Below are 17,804 nucleotides of genomic sequence, written 5' to 3' on the forward strand. Positions count from 1 at the left end.
AAGATACTACATTATAGGCATTGTGAGCTCAGAAGTAGAGGTTAGTTTGATGCTGTGTGTCCTGCTTGCCAACTAAAGTTTCATTAACTTTTATATGATCCTTGTTCCCACTTTCAGGTCTCTTAACTAGAACTGGGAACAAGGTCAATGCAGAAATTACGGAGTTACTTTTTGGTAAGTGGGATGTACAGTATATACTAATCTTTGCCTGGAAGCTTACAAGAACTCTGGGATAACATTCAAACCAGTAGATGGGATGTAGAATGAGTGTTTAATTTTGAGCTGTAACTTTATTAGTAAGTTAAATTGGAACACTAATAAAAACCCAAACCTGTGTGGGAAGAGAATGTGTAGGTAGGGTTTTCTTCTTTTTGAATTCTGCTCCTCTAATATAAGGTGGATATAGGGGAGATTTGAGCAGAGATGCTATCTGAAATATTTGCATAATCATAATATTAGTTTTGATAGCTTAGGCTACAGCATGTGATACTGAATACAGATGTATGTAGTATAGTTTGCAAAGCCATCCTAGAGTTTTTACCCTGCCCATTATATACTCATGGAGATCACTTTAGATACAAATCTTAGTATATTTGTAGGGTTAAGTAGAAGTAATGTTGAGGGTTCTGTTTAGCTTTTAAGAATTGTTTTTCCTTTTTTCTGAAGATGTTTATCCTCAAAGTGGTGCTTTCAGGTATCTTAAATTATGTGCTGTCACTTGTAGGCTTGCTTGAGCTGCTCATTTATCTTCAGTCAACACTGGTTTGTGGATGGGGGTTTTTAATGTTTCCGTGAAACTTCAATATGTTTAAGCAAAGAACAACTTACTGTTCCTTTAGGGATGCCTTGTTTATTTTTTTGCTGTCCTCTTTCTAAAGCTGAAATTCTCTAGTTAATTTTTTCTCTTTTGAAAGAAGCTAGTCTTAATTTAGAGATAGGAATGTGAGTTGCTGTTTTCATACTTCATGTAGTTGGTATAGTAATGTTTCTGTGAGGTTTCATGAGAGCAAGTAGAGCAGATATAGGCTGCTGGTCTCGTAGAAATTTAGAAGAAGCAATGCAAGCACGATCTTTGTTGGGTATCAGTGGACCCACATAAATAATTTAAAACCCTTAAGTCAATCCTTCTTTTGGATGTATGAATATGGCTTCTTGTCAGTGACTGCTATGGTTCAAAGTATCATAAAGCGTTCATCTGGTGACGTTGCTGTTTCTGATCTCCATCAGCATGGGGGAACTGTAATAATGATGCTACATAAATTTCAAATGTATTTCTATCAAGTAAAGCTAGTAGCTGGAGAATGTTGCATCTTTGAAATATTTACAGTCTACTTAAATATGAGCAAGAGAAATAAAATTTTAAAAAGGTGATCTCTAAAACTCTTGCCCTGCTTTTGCTTTTTATTCTCCTTGCAGTTTTCTGTGGCTGGCAGACCTGTTCTTGAGTTTGGAGTTGGTTTGTATTTTTGACTATAATTAGTGACTCAAGCTGGAAAGAAAATTTGTCTTAATACTTGAAGTTGTTGTGATCTAGCATTTGCTAGATGCAGTGGCTCTTCTGTATTATGAGAGCAGCCTCCTGACTTGTTACCCTGCTATTTTGATTGGAAATTAAGGACAGATGATGATTTTCAAAGGAAAATAATAAAACCTTTCCTCTGCTTTGTCCAGAAATCAAAATAACTTATTCCAGTTACCTCTTGAAGTTCTGGTCTGAATGTCAGATTTGAGTAGTCAATCAGCCTAAGTCAGATTTTAAACTTCTGAATTCATGTAGACTTATGGCCTCTTCAGACTTTTGGTTAGTCTCTGACATGCTAATGTAATATACCTGCTGGTAGTAATTTTAGTTGAAAGAGTTACTAATAATTAGAAAGAATAGTTTTAGTTTGCTTTATGTCATCTTTGAACGCCTCTTTCACAGCTATCTCCACTGCTGGATATAATGTTTTCAGTCTTCTTGATTTGTGTAGTAACTTCACTGCAGTTATTTTGTTTGCAAATTGAAAAGTGTTAACACTTGCTTTAGGGAATGAAGACAGCCAGCTGTAAGAAACAAATTGTGGATTTTCATATCAGAAAGGCCTGGCCACAGCACTAGCATCAAGTAGCTTCTAAAGAACTCTGAATGTTGCTAAAGTCCAGATACTTAAGCATACAGTGGTCAATCCTAGAAATCTGTATTTCCTGTTTGTTCCTGCAGACTTTGTTGGTGCTTGTTACTAGCTTTTGTTCATCTATTGGTTTGTGTGTGCTATCACAGAATACAGAAGCTGTGAGTATAGTGGCAGTGATGGATTGTGTTGTTATTCATGCTGATATCTGATGATTCAGTTTTAGACAAAATTGCCTCCTTCTTCTACCCTGGCTAACTACCCAGTTCTATGCATGAAAGCATATTTGCAATGACTTATTTTTCTACTTCATAGGATGTACTTTAATCACATGCAGTGTTTCTCAATGAATTATTCAAACAGGAAAGGAAACCCATCTTTTTGTGAAAGGCATTCTTTGTTATATCTTCAGTTTTCATTGTAATGTATGCTGAACTTAAACATTGTGAGATTTTTTCACTTTAGTCTTTAATTTCATGCTATGTCCTTCTGTATTCTTAAAATGCTTACAGAAGCAATATTTTGGCTGAAGCTGGGACTGTATCTTTTAAAATTCATTTTCCTTACCTGCTGTAGAATAATTGATAATACCAGGTCAGAGAGGGCTCTCCATTGCCAAGAGGGTGCCTGTCTGTTTGCTGAGCTGTAACAAAATGGTGGCTTTTCACTACTTTTATTTTTTTTAATTTGCTGGAGTTGGATCATAGTTGTTCTGTGATCTAATGGCTGGTTGTCTTTTAAGTTAACTTATTTTTACTGAAGCAATATAGAATATATTCCTAACTTCAAAGTGTCCTTTTTTTGGTCACCTCTTTGATGTAGGAAGAATCATGTGCTGCTTATATTACCTAGAGTGATTCCCAAGGTTGTGCCCTTACACCTCTCCAAGATGAGAACATCTTGAAGTGTCATACTGCAGAATGAATCATGTGTCAGGTTCTTTAGTGTACAGACAGTTTGTTTACAATGCCCTCAATTGATGTCCATATATTACAAAAATTATTAGAATAACAGAAGATGCGGAGGTGGAAGAGACCCATCAGGATCATTGATTCCAACTCCTGGCCCTGTGCAGGCCACCCTATTCAGTGTTGGTCTTATTGCATGAGACTTTCCTATAAGACTAGTTGTCAATTAAGTAATCCCTGCAGTGCTTCTGTCCATTTCTCCCCCTTTCTTCAGGGGGATTTTGTCTTTAGTGTCTTTGGTCCAGCTGGAGGAGCGTTGTGCATGCGTACTTTGTTCAGGAAAACGCTGGACTTTGCTTGTTGGGAGGCAGTTGTTTATGCTTGGCAAGAAGCAGAGAGGGTCAGTGTCAAATTACTCTGCAGTTACTTCTGTTTAGAAGTCTTCTGGATCAAGGTGCTTGAAGACAGCTGTAATGGGATAAGAAGAAGAGTGCCTCAACTGCTTCCTCTTTGCAATTAACAATCAGTGCTAGGTTGGATCCTTGTGTTCTAGTCCTCAGCTTATTTCAGATCCTGTTCTCCTAATGGATGGATCCAACTTGCCCTTGTTTCATAAAATATCTGCCTTTGACAAGCTGAATTCTGTTGAATTTGATGGTGTTGCTCTAGGAAATAATTTCAAACCAATAGTTATTAATCCAGAAAGGGTGAAATCACTAGGATGTAATGGTATATATGTTGTACCTCAAAGTATTTCTTGGTAGGAACTGTAAAGTACCTGACGGAAAGTTATTTTTGGGTAGGAAAATGTGGTTTGCATCCCTGGGAGAGATACCATGGCCCTATATGTCTCTGCCTGTCCAAAAACTTTTACATGTGGCTTTCTTCATTAGCCATCCTTGCTTTTGCTCCTAGATTCAGTCTAAGGAAAAAAACAGGAGTCTTTTCCATGCTCTGAGTTCTGTGTAGTACATTTTTCTATTGGTGAATTTCTGGGTGTTATAGTTGCACAGATGATCCAAAAGTTACATGTGTACATGTACAGACAGGGAAAATTTAATATGTCAGCATTTTGGAATGTCTTATAGCACCTAGGTCTTCACAGTTTGTGTTGGCTGGTGACGATGGACTTAAGGTGGCAGCTTCTGTGACAGTGTATAGCGTGCTCCAGCTCAGACTGAGCTTCATGTGTCAAACAGGCAGTGTTCATCCAAGATACTGGAATATATTTGAGCCCCTGATTTTTGAGAAGGGAAAACTTGTTTTGAATCTGCAGTCAACATAGACAGACTTTTGTTTAACTGGTGGGATAATGTGTTTTGTTTTTTTTTTTTTTTTTTAATGTTTCTCTCAGTGACCCTGGTGGAGGGATTGAGATGTCAGAGTTCATACGAGAAGCAACTCCCCCTGTTGGCTGTAGTTCACGCAATTCTTATGCTGGGATAGATCCAAACAACCAGGTGAGAATTAAAGCTACTGCAGTTGTTGCTTTAGTATTGCTGGCTTTGCAATCTGTAGATAACCTCTTCCTATTATTTTACAGGGGTTTTTTTTGTAATTTGTATTAGATTAAACAATTTATCTTTCTGTATGTAACTGCTTTATTAGTAAGGCATTGCATTCTCCCAGCAGCATAGCTCTCTCATCCCATCGTGTACTTAAATTAGTAATGGCTGGATTTTGTAAGGGAGCCTACTGTCCCATCAGAAAGTGTTCACTTTTGTTCAACTAGCTTTCTTCTGATTTAATAAATCAAAATGGCTCAGAGCATGGTGAGCTAAATACTAAGAACCCACTGTGGTGGGATTCCCTTGTCCCTCTGGGTATTGGTGAGCCATTAGATAGCTCAAGCTGTATCTTCATCCTTATGTTCTAACTTTTTCTTCCTCCCTTAGTTTTGTTTGTTCTGCCATTTAAAGCTTAATTGGTAAATTTAAGTGCTGTATTTGAGGAGGCTTCTGTTGTCTTAGAAAGTATCCACTGCTGATTATCTCCTGCAATTGTAAATAGCTTTTTGAAAGTTATTATTCCTGGTAGTTCAAATTTTGCAGTTGAAACAGTTAGTTTGCTTAAGTATAAAGAAAGATAAACTGCTAGAAATGGAAAGACTAAAACTGCTTATTTTTTGGATGTCCTCTGCAAAATATTCACTTTCTTGATTGTTCAGCAGGGTTGGGAAGAAAGCAATAAATAGGGACTCCTACCAGATAGAAGTGCTGAAGAACATGGCTTTCTTACATTTTAATGTAACTGCATTATGCTCTAGTTGCCTTGAATTTCACTGGGGAAGTTGCTCTGTTTCCATATTATGTCTACCAGGTTTGTGTTCAAATTCCATAGCATTGGATGTGCTGTTCCTTCTGTCTGGGTTGTGATGTTTAGCTAGTTGTGGCTACTTTTTTATCAACCCTTCATGAGGACAAGTAGATGGTCTGGCCAGGCTGTACAGTTATGTTGACAATGAGCAATGCAGCATCATAGTAAAGACACAGAACCTGTCTTTGAATGACATGGAAGTCCTTGGTGTGGTATTACAATATCATGTTCTTCTAATTAGCTCTCTGAGCAAGCAGTAGATAACAAAGTGCAGTGGTATGCTAATGTTGGTGTTTTATCTGAATCATGCTCAGTTATGCAGCATAGATACTCTTAAGAGATTTTCCTTCCTTTAAGAGAGAACACCAGCAAATGCCAAAGGAATAGGAAGCGATGGTCTATGTGGGAAGATGGAAACATGATGCCCAGACTAGTTCTTTCACTTGTCTTTGGGATAAACCTGTTCCAAACATACTTACAACAGTTTTAATATTAAAGCATGTGAAGAAGTTCAAGCTACTGGGACAGAAAGTATCATGTTTAGAATGTATTTGTCCTAATAAAATTAGTATCCACTGGTCCCCTGTGATTGAATGTGTAGCATCAAAAGGGAATGTGAACAGTAAGCATCTGATTTCTGTTCAGTTTTTTGTGTTAAATAGCTTTCCTATGATGATGCATTTGTATTCAGTGACAGAATTCAGCAAAGCATATTACTGAAGGGAAAAAATGTTGAAACATGACAAAATGAGTAACTAAAAGTATGTGTGACAATGTAGTGAAGAAAATGTATTAAACAAGCTCTTAGCTGCTTTTTCACATTACCCGTAACAGAGCCATTGTTCTTCTGTGGTATGGCTGAATAGAATCTGCACACATCTTCAGGTTACCACAATTGCTGTGCTTACAGAAAAGAATTAGTAGAATTATGCTCTTTTCCTCAGAGTAACTTGAACTAGGAATTTTTGGAAAACAGCATCCCAAATTTTTATGTATTTATGGGTTCAGATTTTGCCTTTGAGTGCTCTTTATCTTATTTCTGAGTAATTTAATTTTCTGACACATGCATTTTTGTATGCTATCTATAGTTAAGAGAGGTTGTATTGAAAATATTATTGAAGGAAAGACTAAGTTCTCTTTACCATCTCTGTAAAGTAATTTCCTGTGGATTATAAGATATATGTAGAAAGGTAGACTGCAAACCTAAATGGTGACATTTTTTGTATGAAGAGGTACTGTGCCTGCTGGTTTGCCATTGAATGTGAAATTAACTGGAAAAATATGGGTTTTTTCACATGGGAGCAGTTTTTGGATTTAGCTTGGTGTTCACTGTGTTGAACAGATAAGTTTTATAGTAAGATTGTGTTTTCTTTAAGCATTTTAGACAACCAGGATCACTGCATTAAATGTTCAGCTTTACAATACCAGTTATTAGTATAACACTGCACTTGTACTTTGTTGCCACATTAAGTAAGGAGAATTCCTAGGTTAGAAACTGTTTTTAAAATCAGCATAGTAAAGTTTCCAGAAACATTGGTTTTTGAATGGAATAGTGGTGTGATATAGTTGGATGCTTAATTACATGACTTGTCATCTCTGCTTGCAGTGGACACATAGTCAGAATTTTACAGCACTGTGCTGCTGGATGCTCTTGTGCCTTCAAAAACTTCTTCTAGGTGTATTGGCAATACATGTGTTGCAGTAATAGGGAATAAGAGTTGTTTATTTCCTGAAAGTGTACAGCTTTTTACATAAATCTCCGTTTTTAGGTTGGATCTGGGTTATCTCGTCTGGGAACAGCAGCAACCATCAAAGGTGAGATTTTTAGCTGTTTAAATTATCTTGCAGAAGCACTTCAAATCGCTGTTGTTTATTATGTTGTTTCCAAATACTGTCTACCATACTCATCTTGATTTTTTTTTTTTTTTTTTTCTTTTTTGAGCAAAATACAGCATTTACTAGTTGGAGAAGGTCTTCTTTGGACATGGAAATTATATGACCAAAACATGAGGAGAGGATATTCTGGGGCTCTTGTTCCTTTTCCCATGTAATGACAGGTTTTCCCTTTGCCTATAAAATGCAGAGCCAAAGGGTTGGTTGGGGTAGACTTTTCTCTACTATTTTGAGTTCAGTGCAACCAGTTACCATTCTGGTATTGTATATCAATGACTTGATTATTCCTGGTTGCTTGGCATCTAGCTAAAGTGTTTTCCAGCCCTTGTGAACTCCTCTAAAATGAAAAGATAACAATTTTGCATATTATGAACAATTTCTTGTGAATTTATCCAGCCACTAATAAGGCAAAAAAAAAATTTGAATATGAATTTTTGTCACCTTGATTTTTTTTCCCCCTTGCTTTTCTGACCATTACAAGCATTTTCTTAGTCTACCCCTCTTTTTTTTTTTTTAATGGGCAACCATGCAAAAGTAAATGTTCCAATAGATACACTTCTAAGGGGGGAAAAAAAAAATCGTTATTTCCATTGAGATCTGTGGAAGATAAAAGAAATAGAGTAGACAGTACTTGTATCTAAAAGAAATCTTGTTATTGTAATTATGTAATTATTGTTACTTACCTATAAATGAAGAAATACAAGCAGCAGTCTTTCATGACAAGTGAGAATGTAGATGAATGTGTTAATACTTTGAGCACTAGTACTCTCATTTATTAAAATTCACAGGTGATACTGACACTGCCAAGACCTCTGATGATATCAGTTTGAGTCTTGGCCAGAGTTCTAGCCTATGTAAAGAAGGGAGTGAAGAACAAGGTAAAATTTCTTCTTCTCCATATTTAAACATGGTATTTTGTTACCAAAGACCTTTTGCTTAATATGCTAAATAAATTAATGCAGTTTGTTGATACCCTTTCTTAGAGTCTATCTTGAAGTTCCCTGTTTCCTTTCTTAATTACTCAAGCTTCTGAGAAGCATAATTTGAATGCTTTTAACTTTATTCTTTGACTATGTGTTTCTTGTTCTGGCATCTTCCAGCAGGTAGTAAATATTTACTGTAACCTTACTGCTGAAAGATAGCTAACTTAATTTCTTTAGACAGTATCTCAGACTACAGGTGGCCTGGGGTTGTAATTTGCTTTGCTTACAAGTACAGACAAATGGAAATGGCTTTTCTATAAAGTAAATAACCCCATACAGAGCTGTATGTTCTTAGAGCTATAGACTGCTTCCAAGGTGCAAGTTATTAGAGCTTGGTGATTTCTTTTTTTTCCCTAATATTTAAGGAAACTGTTTGCTTGTGTTCTGAAACAAAACTTGACAATTTTTCATTTCACTTCATTACCAGAAAAAGACCTGCTCTGACTAAAACAGCATAAAACCAAAGGGAAATCTTTTGTTTTCTGATTTTTCAAGTACCTGGTGATAAGGAGGAAGTTAACTCTGAGAATATCACCTTTCATTTTTCCAGTCTTATCACTAGTGGGTGATTAGGGCCATTAGATGGATGACTGTCATTAATGTGTGTTTCAGTGCAGAAAGTGTGTTTGAAATAGACCATCACAGGTGGCCGTGCTATTGTAATAGGCCAGCAGGGTTCTGCTACTTTCAGCTGAGTAATGTAACTGTGAAGTCTCTTAAGTTGCGTGTGTTCACATACACTCTACAGAAATTTAGCAACTGTAGAAACTGAACTTGGCCTCCAGATCTTCTATTTTTAGTGATTAGTACCAAAAGGGAAAGTAGTCTGACTTTTAGTACTGCCTGCAGGTGGACACTTCTACAGGAGACTGCTTGTGATGGGTAAGAGGAACGATTGTTCTAATCAAGAGCTAGCAGTGAATCGTCATGGTTTGCTTTAACAGCAGAAACTACTGTGGTTTTTTGGTTTTTTAGGGGTAGTGAAACTCAGTGACTTCATAGGGAGTTTCAATATGGTACAAAAAGACCTGTGACACTGACTGCATCCTTGCTAACTGTGAGCTTACTTGGTATCTGGTAGGAAAGGTGACTTTTGTTGTGGTTTTGGTGACTTCAGAGTTAGTGGGGTTTACTCTGTTTTTATTAATAATCTTAGTTTGTTTACTCCGTGTAGGAACCAAAACAATAGGCAAGGTAGTCTTTTATAAGAAACTTTGGGCTACGTGAAAATATTAGGTCTGAGACACATAAGCAATAGAGGAGGTTGAGGACTTGTCAGAATTGCATTGTCTTATTAGCTGCTGGGGTAAGCTGGTATTGATGGTTTCTTTCATTATTAAAAAAAGCCTGTCATGTTTGCCCAGATGTTATAAAATATTTTTAAATGGTAATGTGATGCATTCACAGTACTTGCAATTGGATTTTTCAGTTAATTTACTTTGTCTGATATAAACAGTTTCAAAGCAAGTTGTATAACTTACATGAGTGTTTTTCATTAATATTTTTAAATATGTACTTCAACAGATTTGGCGACTGATCGGAAGCTTTTTCGTCTGGTGTCGAACGACTCGTTTGTCTCCATCCAACCTTCATTGTCCTCTGGACAGGATTTGCCAAGGGACAACAGTGACAAAGTGTGCCTCTCGAACAACCAGCTTGTGGACCAGTCTAAAAACAGTGCATGTGACACAGAAGTAGCTTCGCTTGTAACTCTGCATTCTCACTCCTATAGGAAGGATCATAGACCACGAGGTGTACCAAGGACTTCTAGCTCTGCTGTTGCTTTTCCAGATGCTTCACTAAATGACTTCCCCCTCTATCAGCAAAAACGAGGACTAGATCCTGTCAGTGAGTTAGAAGCTTCCAAGCCCCCTTCTGGATCCCGAGAGTCTTTGGGTGAGAACTCTTGCATTTCAGGAGTTTTTCAATTAGATGACATTCTGAAAAGTAGCAGCCCTCAACCATTGACTAAGAGTGGGAAGAGCAAATCCTTGAAAGCCGACAAAAGTATGGACAGTCTGAGAAGCCTGAGTACTAGAAGCAGTGGTTCAACAGAAAGCTACTGCAGTGGGACTGATCGTGACACCAACAGTACCATCAGTAGCTATAAAAGTGAACATACTAGCTCAACGCATATAGAAAGTGTATTATCAGAGCACGAGGAGGAGTCTCCTAGAGAAGAGAAAAAGGATGGTAAGAAAAAAGACTGTGGTGTCGACTCAGAGGATGACAGTAGTTCTACTACTGACAAAAGGACTAGTAGCGAAAGGACTGCTGTGGAAGTGAGCCCTCTGGGTGGTGTTCAAGAGGTAAAGGGTTCTAATGCATCTGATGAGATGCTCAGCCAGAAAGGTCTTGGTGCCTCTGCTTCAGAAGAGGCCAATAAGAACCCACATGCCAATGAATTAACTACACAAGCTGACAGGCCGCTTGGGAAGGCTGCTGAACAGAGAGAGGAGCAGAGTGAGAAACTAGCTGTGTTAGTAGATTCAAGAGCTTCTAAAGAAACTAGTGGAAAACAAAAAGAAGGAGATGTTCGACCAAAATCTTCTAGTTTAATACATCGAACAGCCTCTACCCACAAGTCCAGCCGGAGAAGGACAGGAAAAAAGCGGGCTAGTAGTTTTGATTCAAGTCGGCACAGGGAATATGTTTCCTTCCGAGGTGTATCTGGTACTAAACCTCACAGTGCTGTGTTTTGTCATGATGAGGACTCCAGTGATCAAAGTGACTTGAGCAGGACATCAAGCATGCAGTCAGCTCACCAGTTCAGCAGTGATAGCTCTTCCAGCACCACCTCCCATTCATGCCAGTCTCCTGAGGGGAAATACAGTGCTTTAAAGACCAAATATGTTTCTAAAGAACGTGGGGGCACAGACTCTGAAAATGCTCACAAAACCCATGTAAGCTCTGAAGGAATTAGCAAAAAAAGATCTACACGACGGACTTCTAGCACAAACAGTGCCAAGAATCGTGCCAGAGTGTTAAGCCTGGACAGTGGTACTGTAGCTTGTTTAAATGACCCAAATAGTTTAATGGCACCAGGTAACATAAAACAGCTAACCACTTCAAAATCTGATTTGGAAGCCAAAGAAGGAGAGGTGCTAGATGAGCTATCTCTGTTGGGAAGGGCTTCACACTTAGAGTCAGTCACTCGTTCTAGGAATAGCTTACCAAGCCAGGCTACATTTCCTGAAGGGGAAGAGCAAGAGTCAGCAAGTGGAGGTAAGTAAATGACCTACCAGAAGAACCTTGTCATATTTTGTTAATGAGTCTGGTATCTATGACTTAAGTTAAAACTATACTTTAAGCATCCTCCTGTTTCTTCACTCTTGCCCAGTAAAACTGAAAAAGCATTTCCTTCATAATCTCTTGGAAGATCTACAGAAATGGATGTTGAATTCAAACAGCTTTTTCAAAATCTCTAAGTAGAGGTATTAGGGGTTTGTTACCAGCAGTCTTCGTTAATTAGAGCTGTATCTTAAAACTGTTATTTGTGGTCAAATCAAACCTGCTCCATTGTATTGGGTATTAGAAACTATTGGCAGCCTCTCTGATGGCTTGAGGTGCTATCAAGAAATAAAGCCAATCCCAAACCCTTACCGTGTTGCCTTTAATTGTGAATTCTTACAATGGTCTGGTTACTAAGCTGAATTCTCCTAGGGATTTTATTTTTGCTTAGCCTTGCCATTGCTGGCTAGACAGTGTTGTTTACTTCAGGTTTTTTTGTCTTCATTATGTGAACACAATAACCTTACAGTGCTGGAGAGGAACGTAGTTTCCTCTTACTTTCCTTAACTATTGTTTTGCTTGGTGTAATGTGAATAATGAGTTTACCTGTAGTAGCTGTTACTAATAGATTAGTAGTGGCATTTAAAACAAAGTTTGGAGCTCTTAATAGTTTTTTTGTTTATTGTTTGTTACAATGTTTGTTTCTTTTCTTGGTTATATTGACTGCCTTAATTGGAAGACTTCTTGTGTCAAGGTAGATAAATGTCCTTAAAATACATTTTCAGAACAGTATGAGGTTGTTAATTACCTCAGTCTGACTTCTGGACTTTTCAGAGGCCAGTACCTGCCCGATAATCTGGATCTTTACATCTAGGTGGACAAACTCTTCGTAAAATTGTATTTTAGATCAAGACAGGTATTTTTAACAAGCTATAGCGAATTTGACTGTTCCTATTATATAGACTGCCTAAACAAAATAATGATTTGTTTTAAAAAGAAAGGCTTCCAGCCCACAGTGAGGTAAGATGTATGACCAATAGTGGGGTTTTCTTTTGGGTTTTTTTTGGCATTTTTTATGGAGGTTTTTTTGTGGTGTGTCCCCCAGTATTAACATAAGCACTATAAAAATCAGTACAGTTAATTTCTGGGGAGGGGAAAAAAGTGTGCCACACTGAAGTTCAGCTGTGTATTGATTATTGATCAAATTTGACTGGTTTACAATTTAGTTCAGACCTATTTTTATGCCTTCACTGTACCAATGTATGCAGATTTTTTTTTTGCTTTCTCTATTATTCCTAGTAACAGATTCTGCAGTAGCTCTAATAAAAGAGTCAAGATTGCTCTTCTAGTACTAACTCTACAAGCTAAATACTTAATGCACATTCTTCCTAAGGCCTTGTTAAAGTGACAGCTGTTCATGTCTACTGAGAGTAATTTGACTAATGAAAGGTCTCCTTTATGTATTTGCCATTTTGACTCTATGCTTTCCTTAGCGCAAAATTTGATTTCTTTTTGTTTTGTGTTATTACTGCTTAAAGCTGTTAAGATTCTCTCTTTATGTGCAAAGGAGGATTAACATACCTTATCTTTCAGAACATGTCAGACTGTGTATGTACTTACTACTTGTCAGTAATCTGGAAGAATTAATGTAAGACAGATGCTGTATATTGTGAAATATTTTGATTGCACTTTTGAAGAGTGAAATAGTGAGGCAGACGAACCTTAACACATTTCAAAGCAATCTTAAAGATGCAAATCTATAGCAGCTTAAGCAGGAAAGGCTTGCTGTCATTTTTGCTGGCCTCATCAATTTCCAGTTTAAAATTTTACATGGTCATTTTGAAGTTGTTAGTATTTTTAATAAGTGGCAAGTACCCAAGTAGTACTTCTCTATGGGTTGTAGAATGTCTCTAAGAAACAATGTGGAATCAAGTTCTCCAGATCTGATGACATGATATAGTTAATAACACTTGCTGTATATTGTTTATTCCTTCCAAGAGAAAAGGAAGTATTTCCTTTATGACTATAAGAAATGAATGTTTTGAAAGCAGAACAAAACTATGACTTACTTTTCTTTAGCACTACTTAAATTTATGTAGTCTTGTCTAGCACCAAGGCAGTGATTTCTTTGCATTTATCTGTTCATGATCAATCAAATTCCTTCATACTGTCCTTCTTTACTGGTTTTTCTTGTGTGTGTTTTGTTGGGTTTTTTTCCCCTAAATTTATAGCTTATATTACAAGTTTTGTAACGTGTATCTTTAGTGGTGGCTTTCTTCTTTAGACTTACCCATGACTAATAGTAATGGGAGAAAATGTTTTAACTCTTTAGCATCTAATTGCTTTATAGCCAATATTTCTTACTACTTTTCTTCACCTTTTGGGAGGTTTTTTAAAGACATACATGTGTAATATAAATACATGTTATATGTATGTAGGTATAGAATTTTTTGGAGAGAATTAAGAAATTATTGTTGCAGGTGAATTACAGAATAAACAGTTTGGATTTTCATAAGATCAAGGGATATTGGTTGGATGTGATTTTTAGAAGTAGTCTGGTCCAACCTCCTGCTGAAAGGATTGTTTTATAATTTTATATAAATATTTTTAAATGTCTGTGATTGGTTATGATAACTTTCTGAAACAAATAATTAACAGGTGCACACTGGATAACTAAAAGACTGATATTAATACCACCTCCTCTTTTCTAGTCAGCAACTTTCAGTTCCTGTTTTTCAAATATGACTTAAATCAGTAATTATAACTTCATTTTATCCTTCAGTCTTTAGGGACTAAACTAAGAAGTACATTCTTGTTTGTGTAACTGCTAAAATGTGTTTCGTAATGGATATGGCCTTTACTAATCTTCCACTAAGCAGGATGCTATACAAACTTGTACATATTTCACTTCTGCAGATACAACTTAGTAGTTTCATTTCTTTATTATTATGCCAGGAAGTGGTGAATGACTCACTTGCTGTAAGATAGTATGTGCATTCGAATAGGATTTGCAATTCATCAAAATACAGAGAAACAGCATCTGAACATTCTGAAGTTAAGTGTATGTGGTGGATGTGTAACAAAAAATGGAAGATGTCTTACAGTAGTTATCCTTGTTTAACTATTCAGACTCCAAAAGTAGCTAGTGAATTGATGAGTCATGGGTTAGTTGAAGTTGTTCAGATGTCTAGTGATATTTTGGAAATACCCCCTTTGCACTGTCCTGTGCCTCATTTGTGTCAGATGTGTGCTGTTTCTGGATTGCTGTTTGTAACTGTTTAAAGAGCCGCCATAATGCTGTATATAACACAGTGATGTTTTGTGCACTTGAGCTGGCCTGAAAAGTCAAATCTTCTCTCCAGTTCTATATTAACTGTAAAAGATGTGCCCTTTAAGTTGCTACTCTGTTTTACAGCTTGCTGTAATTTAAGGTTTATTTACTTAGAGTTCTTGAGATACAAATAAAACTGCATGTAGTGTGATGCATTTTTCCTTCTGTACATTGCATAGCAATATTGAAGTAACAGCTGATACTGTTTTCTGTGTTTTGAGGTTTGCAGTACATCTCTACAGGCAGGCAAAATAGGGCTTTGTGAGTTTGGATTAGTCTTGTGTTTCATGTGACACATGGAAACCTGTTCATCTCTTCAGTCTGTGTGTATTTGTACATACAGGCTTAGCATGTCTGCCTGCAATTACTAAAATTCAGTTCTCTGTTATTCAGCCAATGGTCATGTCAGCTGCTAGCAATATATTACTTTTTCCTACTATGCTGATGCTGCATATGGTCTATGTCATGACTCAATTGCCTGTGTTGTAGAGCTGTTCCACGCTTCTGATGGCTTTAGTTTTTGCTATGTTTTCCTGCAGATAGAATTAATATAATTACAGAAGATGGGGCTTCTGATCTTGTTTTCTGTGCATCTACCAGTTGATGCTCAAATGACTAAACCAAACAGTTTTGCATGAGAAATTGGAGTTTAGAAATGGTAGAAACAGAAAAATGTGTGAAGTTCCTGTGATCAGGTTGCATGTGTGTTGGCTATCTCTATTAATGTATCCAGCAGTAACTGGACCCAGGTAAGCAGATCAGCTGTAGAAAGGGCTCTCTTCTGGATGAGATTCTTTATTGGAAGCAAAAGATTGTATTCCATTACTTGAATTTTTTAGATATTAACTAGCGGAGTTGTAATGCACATGACATTTGGTTCAAGCATGACAGAATTTTTATTATTAGCCCTTTTCAATATCTGACTTGGAAAGCATTATACTGTACTGCCACAGCTTTTTTGTGTGAAGGTTGAGTTTTGCAGAGTTCCTTCTGATGTTGGATGGATATCTTGTCATCTCAGTAGAGGTCGGATAGCTACCTTTAGACACTTAAAGATGTAGACAGTGTTGGGAATGATATGAGGCTACTGTGGAATTTCTGCAGTTTTGGAACTTACCGATGAAATAACACTTGGAATGAGTCATGCATCTATTAATTGTTAACCACTTCTAGTAAAGCAAAATTTTAGTTAATTTTGTGGGGACTTGATCCTGTTCTGTCCCTTTTTTGGTATTTATGGGTAATACAGAGGCTTTCATTAGATGACTTTTGCTTGATTTGGGAATAGTGGTTCCATTTTGTTGACATGTGTTGCTCATGTATTTGCTAAGTATTCATCTCAAACAGGAGCTGAATAGGAATTTTTGATACTAGATAAAAATGAAGCTGCATCTTCATGCTACTTTGTAGATGTACCTGGGTTTATTGGTATGCATATAAGCAAGAAAATTCTGAAAGCTCTGAGCTGTGATGGAATTGCTCACATTGCTGCAAAATGTAGCTGTGAGATGAAACTTCAGAATGTATTGAAGTTGGCCACTAATTAACATTTGGTTTTTTAGTTAAGGCCATGTAATGCAGTCATGATGTTGTGTGTATGCTACACTAACATAGTATGCCACGTATGCTGGAAATGCTGTGTTCTGAAGATTTACAGCAACTTTTCCTTAAGGTGAATAAACCTAAATGCAAAGTCAGAACTAACTTTAATACAGATTAATGTCAATTACAAACGTCTGTCTACTACATGAACATAATACTAGGTATCGATACCCAAATCCCAGGGTATAGGGTCTGTATTGGGCAGGGGATCAGATGAGGTTTAGCTTTAGTTCTTCTGACCTGAAGTCCATCAGCATTATATTCAAGAGGTCTATGTGAGTAGCCTAATGTTTTTAAAAGTGGAATAATTCAAGTGGAAAGTACAATGAAGTAGAATAACTAAGACTCCTAGTTTTATCTTTAGCCTTAGTATAAAAATTTTACTGTCAAGCTGGTCTGTAAAAATACTTGGTTCAGAATTCAAACCAGATGGTTTTATTGTCCTGCTTGTTCCCTCCTTGATGGTGTTTTGCTTTTCAGATTGTTGTAGTGACTGTTTTGTCATAATTGTAAATATTTCTCCAGGCTAGTTTCAGACTTTTTTTTTTAATAAATGCAACCACAACACTGAAGTCTTGGGCTTTACTTTCTTTCCTAAATTGTGTGTTGTTTTCTTCTGCACTATTTTCTAGCAAAAGTTTGTAACTTGGAGATCTGTTCTTCATTGTTTTTCATTTGCTGCCCACATCTCTGTTCTTCAGAAGTAGTCATTAGTGATATTTTTCATTAAATATCCACAGTAAGTTATAATACTCTGAGCCAATATTTTGATTTTTTTTTTAATCAGAGAAGTATAAGTAATCACTGCAACTGTAGGTTTTATTAAGGTGTGTAATAACATGGTGATAAACAGCTGCATACTGAAGATACGGACTGAACAGACTGCTTTTTTCTGCTTGGGTATCTTTCAAGTATGGTTTTTAATACAGTGTCAGGGCATGTGAAAATAAACTATAAATGCCTCAACAGTGAGGAGAATGATAGTGCTAGTCCGTAAGTGCATGTGAAGTACTTCTTCTCTCAGGTTTTGAACACGAATGAGATACAGATGCTCAATACAGAAGAACAATATTTCAGCTGTTTGGTTTGGCAAAGTATGTTCTGTGTTAGAAGACAGATTTCATTGCTTATGTAAGTGCATGAGCTAAAAACTATTCATTCCAGCTCTTGCTGAGAATTTGTAGGCTTAGTAATTAGTGACTGAAAATAGTTAGGTCACAATTTCCCATTTGGTAGGCTGAGAAATGGCATGTCCAAGCATCACTCAGGTTGTGTGTGCACCTTTAACCATGCTTAACCTGACTAATGTTCAAAACCATCTAGGCTTTAAGTGATGGGGAGAGGGGTGTAGTGTTTTTTGGTTGGTTGTTTCTTTTTTTTTTCCTTCTTTCCTGAGAAGAGTAGGAGACTTTCTGCTGTGGTAGGT

The 17,804-nt window shown here is 36.9% G+C and overlaps 1 protein-coding gene across 9 annotated transcripts in view; it reads left to right on the plus strand.

The window, feature by feature from the left end:
• Nucleotides 1-17,804, plus strand: part of PCNX1 (pecanex 1) — a 90,628-nt gene that overhangs the window by 9,862 nt on the left and 62,962 nt on the right. For 7 of the 9 annotated variants that reach the window (XM_039553268.1, XM_039553270.1, XM_039553269.1 and 4 more), the window contains exons 3-6: nucleotides 4,377-4,482; nucleotides 7,108-7,153; nucleotides 8,020-8,109; nucleotides 9,739-11,439. In XM_039553268.1, the coding sequence (XP_039409202.1) occupies nucleotides 4,377-4,482; nucleotides 7,108-7,153; nucleotides 8,020-8,109; nucleotides 9,739-11,439 (1,943 nt within the window). Of the gene's footprint in view, nucleotides 1-117; nucleotides 175-4,376; nucleotides 4,483-7,107; nucleotides 7,154-8,019; nucleotides 8,110-9,738; nucleotides 11,440-17,804 lie in introns of all 9 variants that reach the window. The other 2 variants (XM_019281059.3, XM_039553271.1) reach the window with 2 other exon arrangements.

The sequence above is a fragment of the Corvus cornix genome, chromosome 5 (genome assembly GCF_000738735.6).
Source record: "Corvus cornix cornix isolate S_Up_H32 chromosome 5, ASM73873v5, whole genome shotgun sequence".
Taxonomy (NCBI): Eukaryota; Metazoa; Chordata; class Aves; order Passeriformes; family Corvidae; genus Corvus; species Corvus cornix.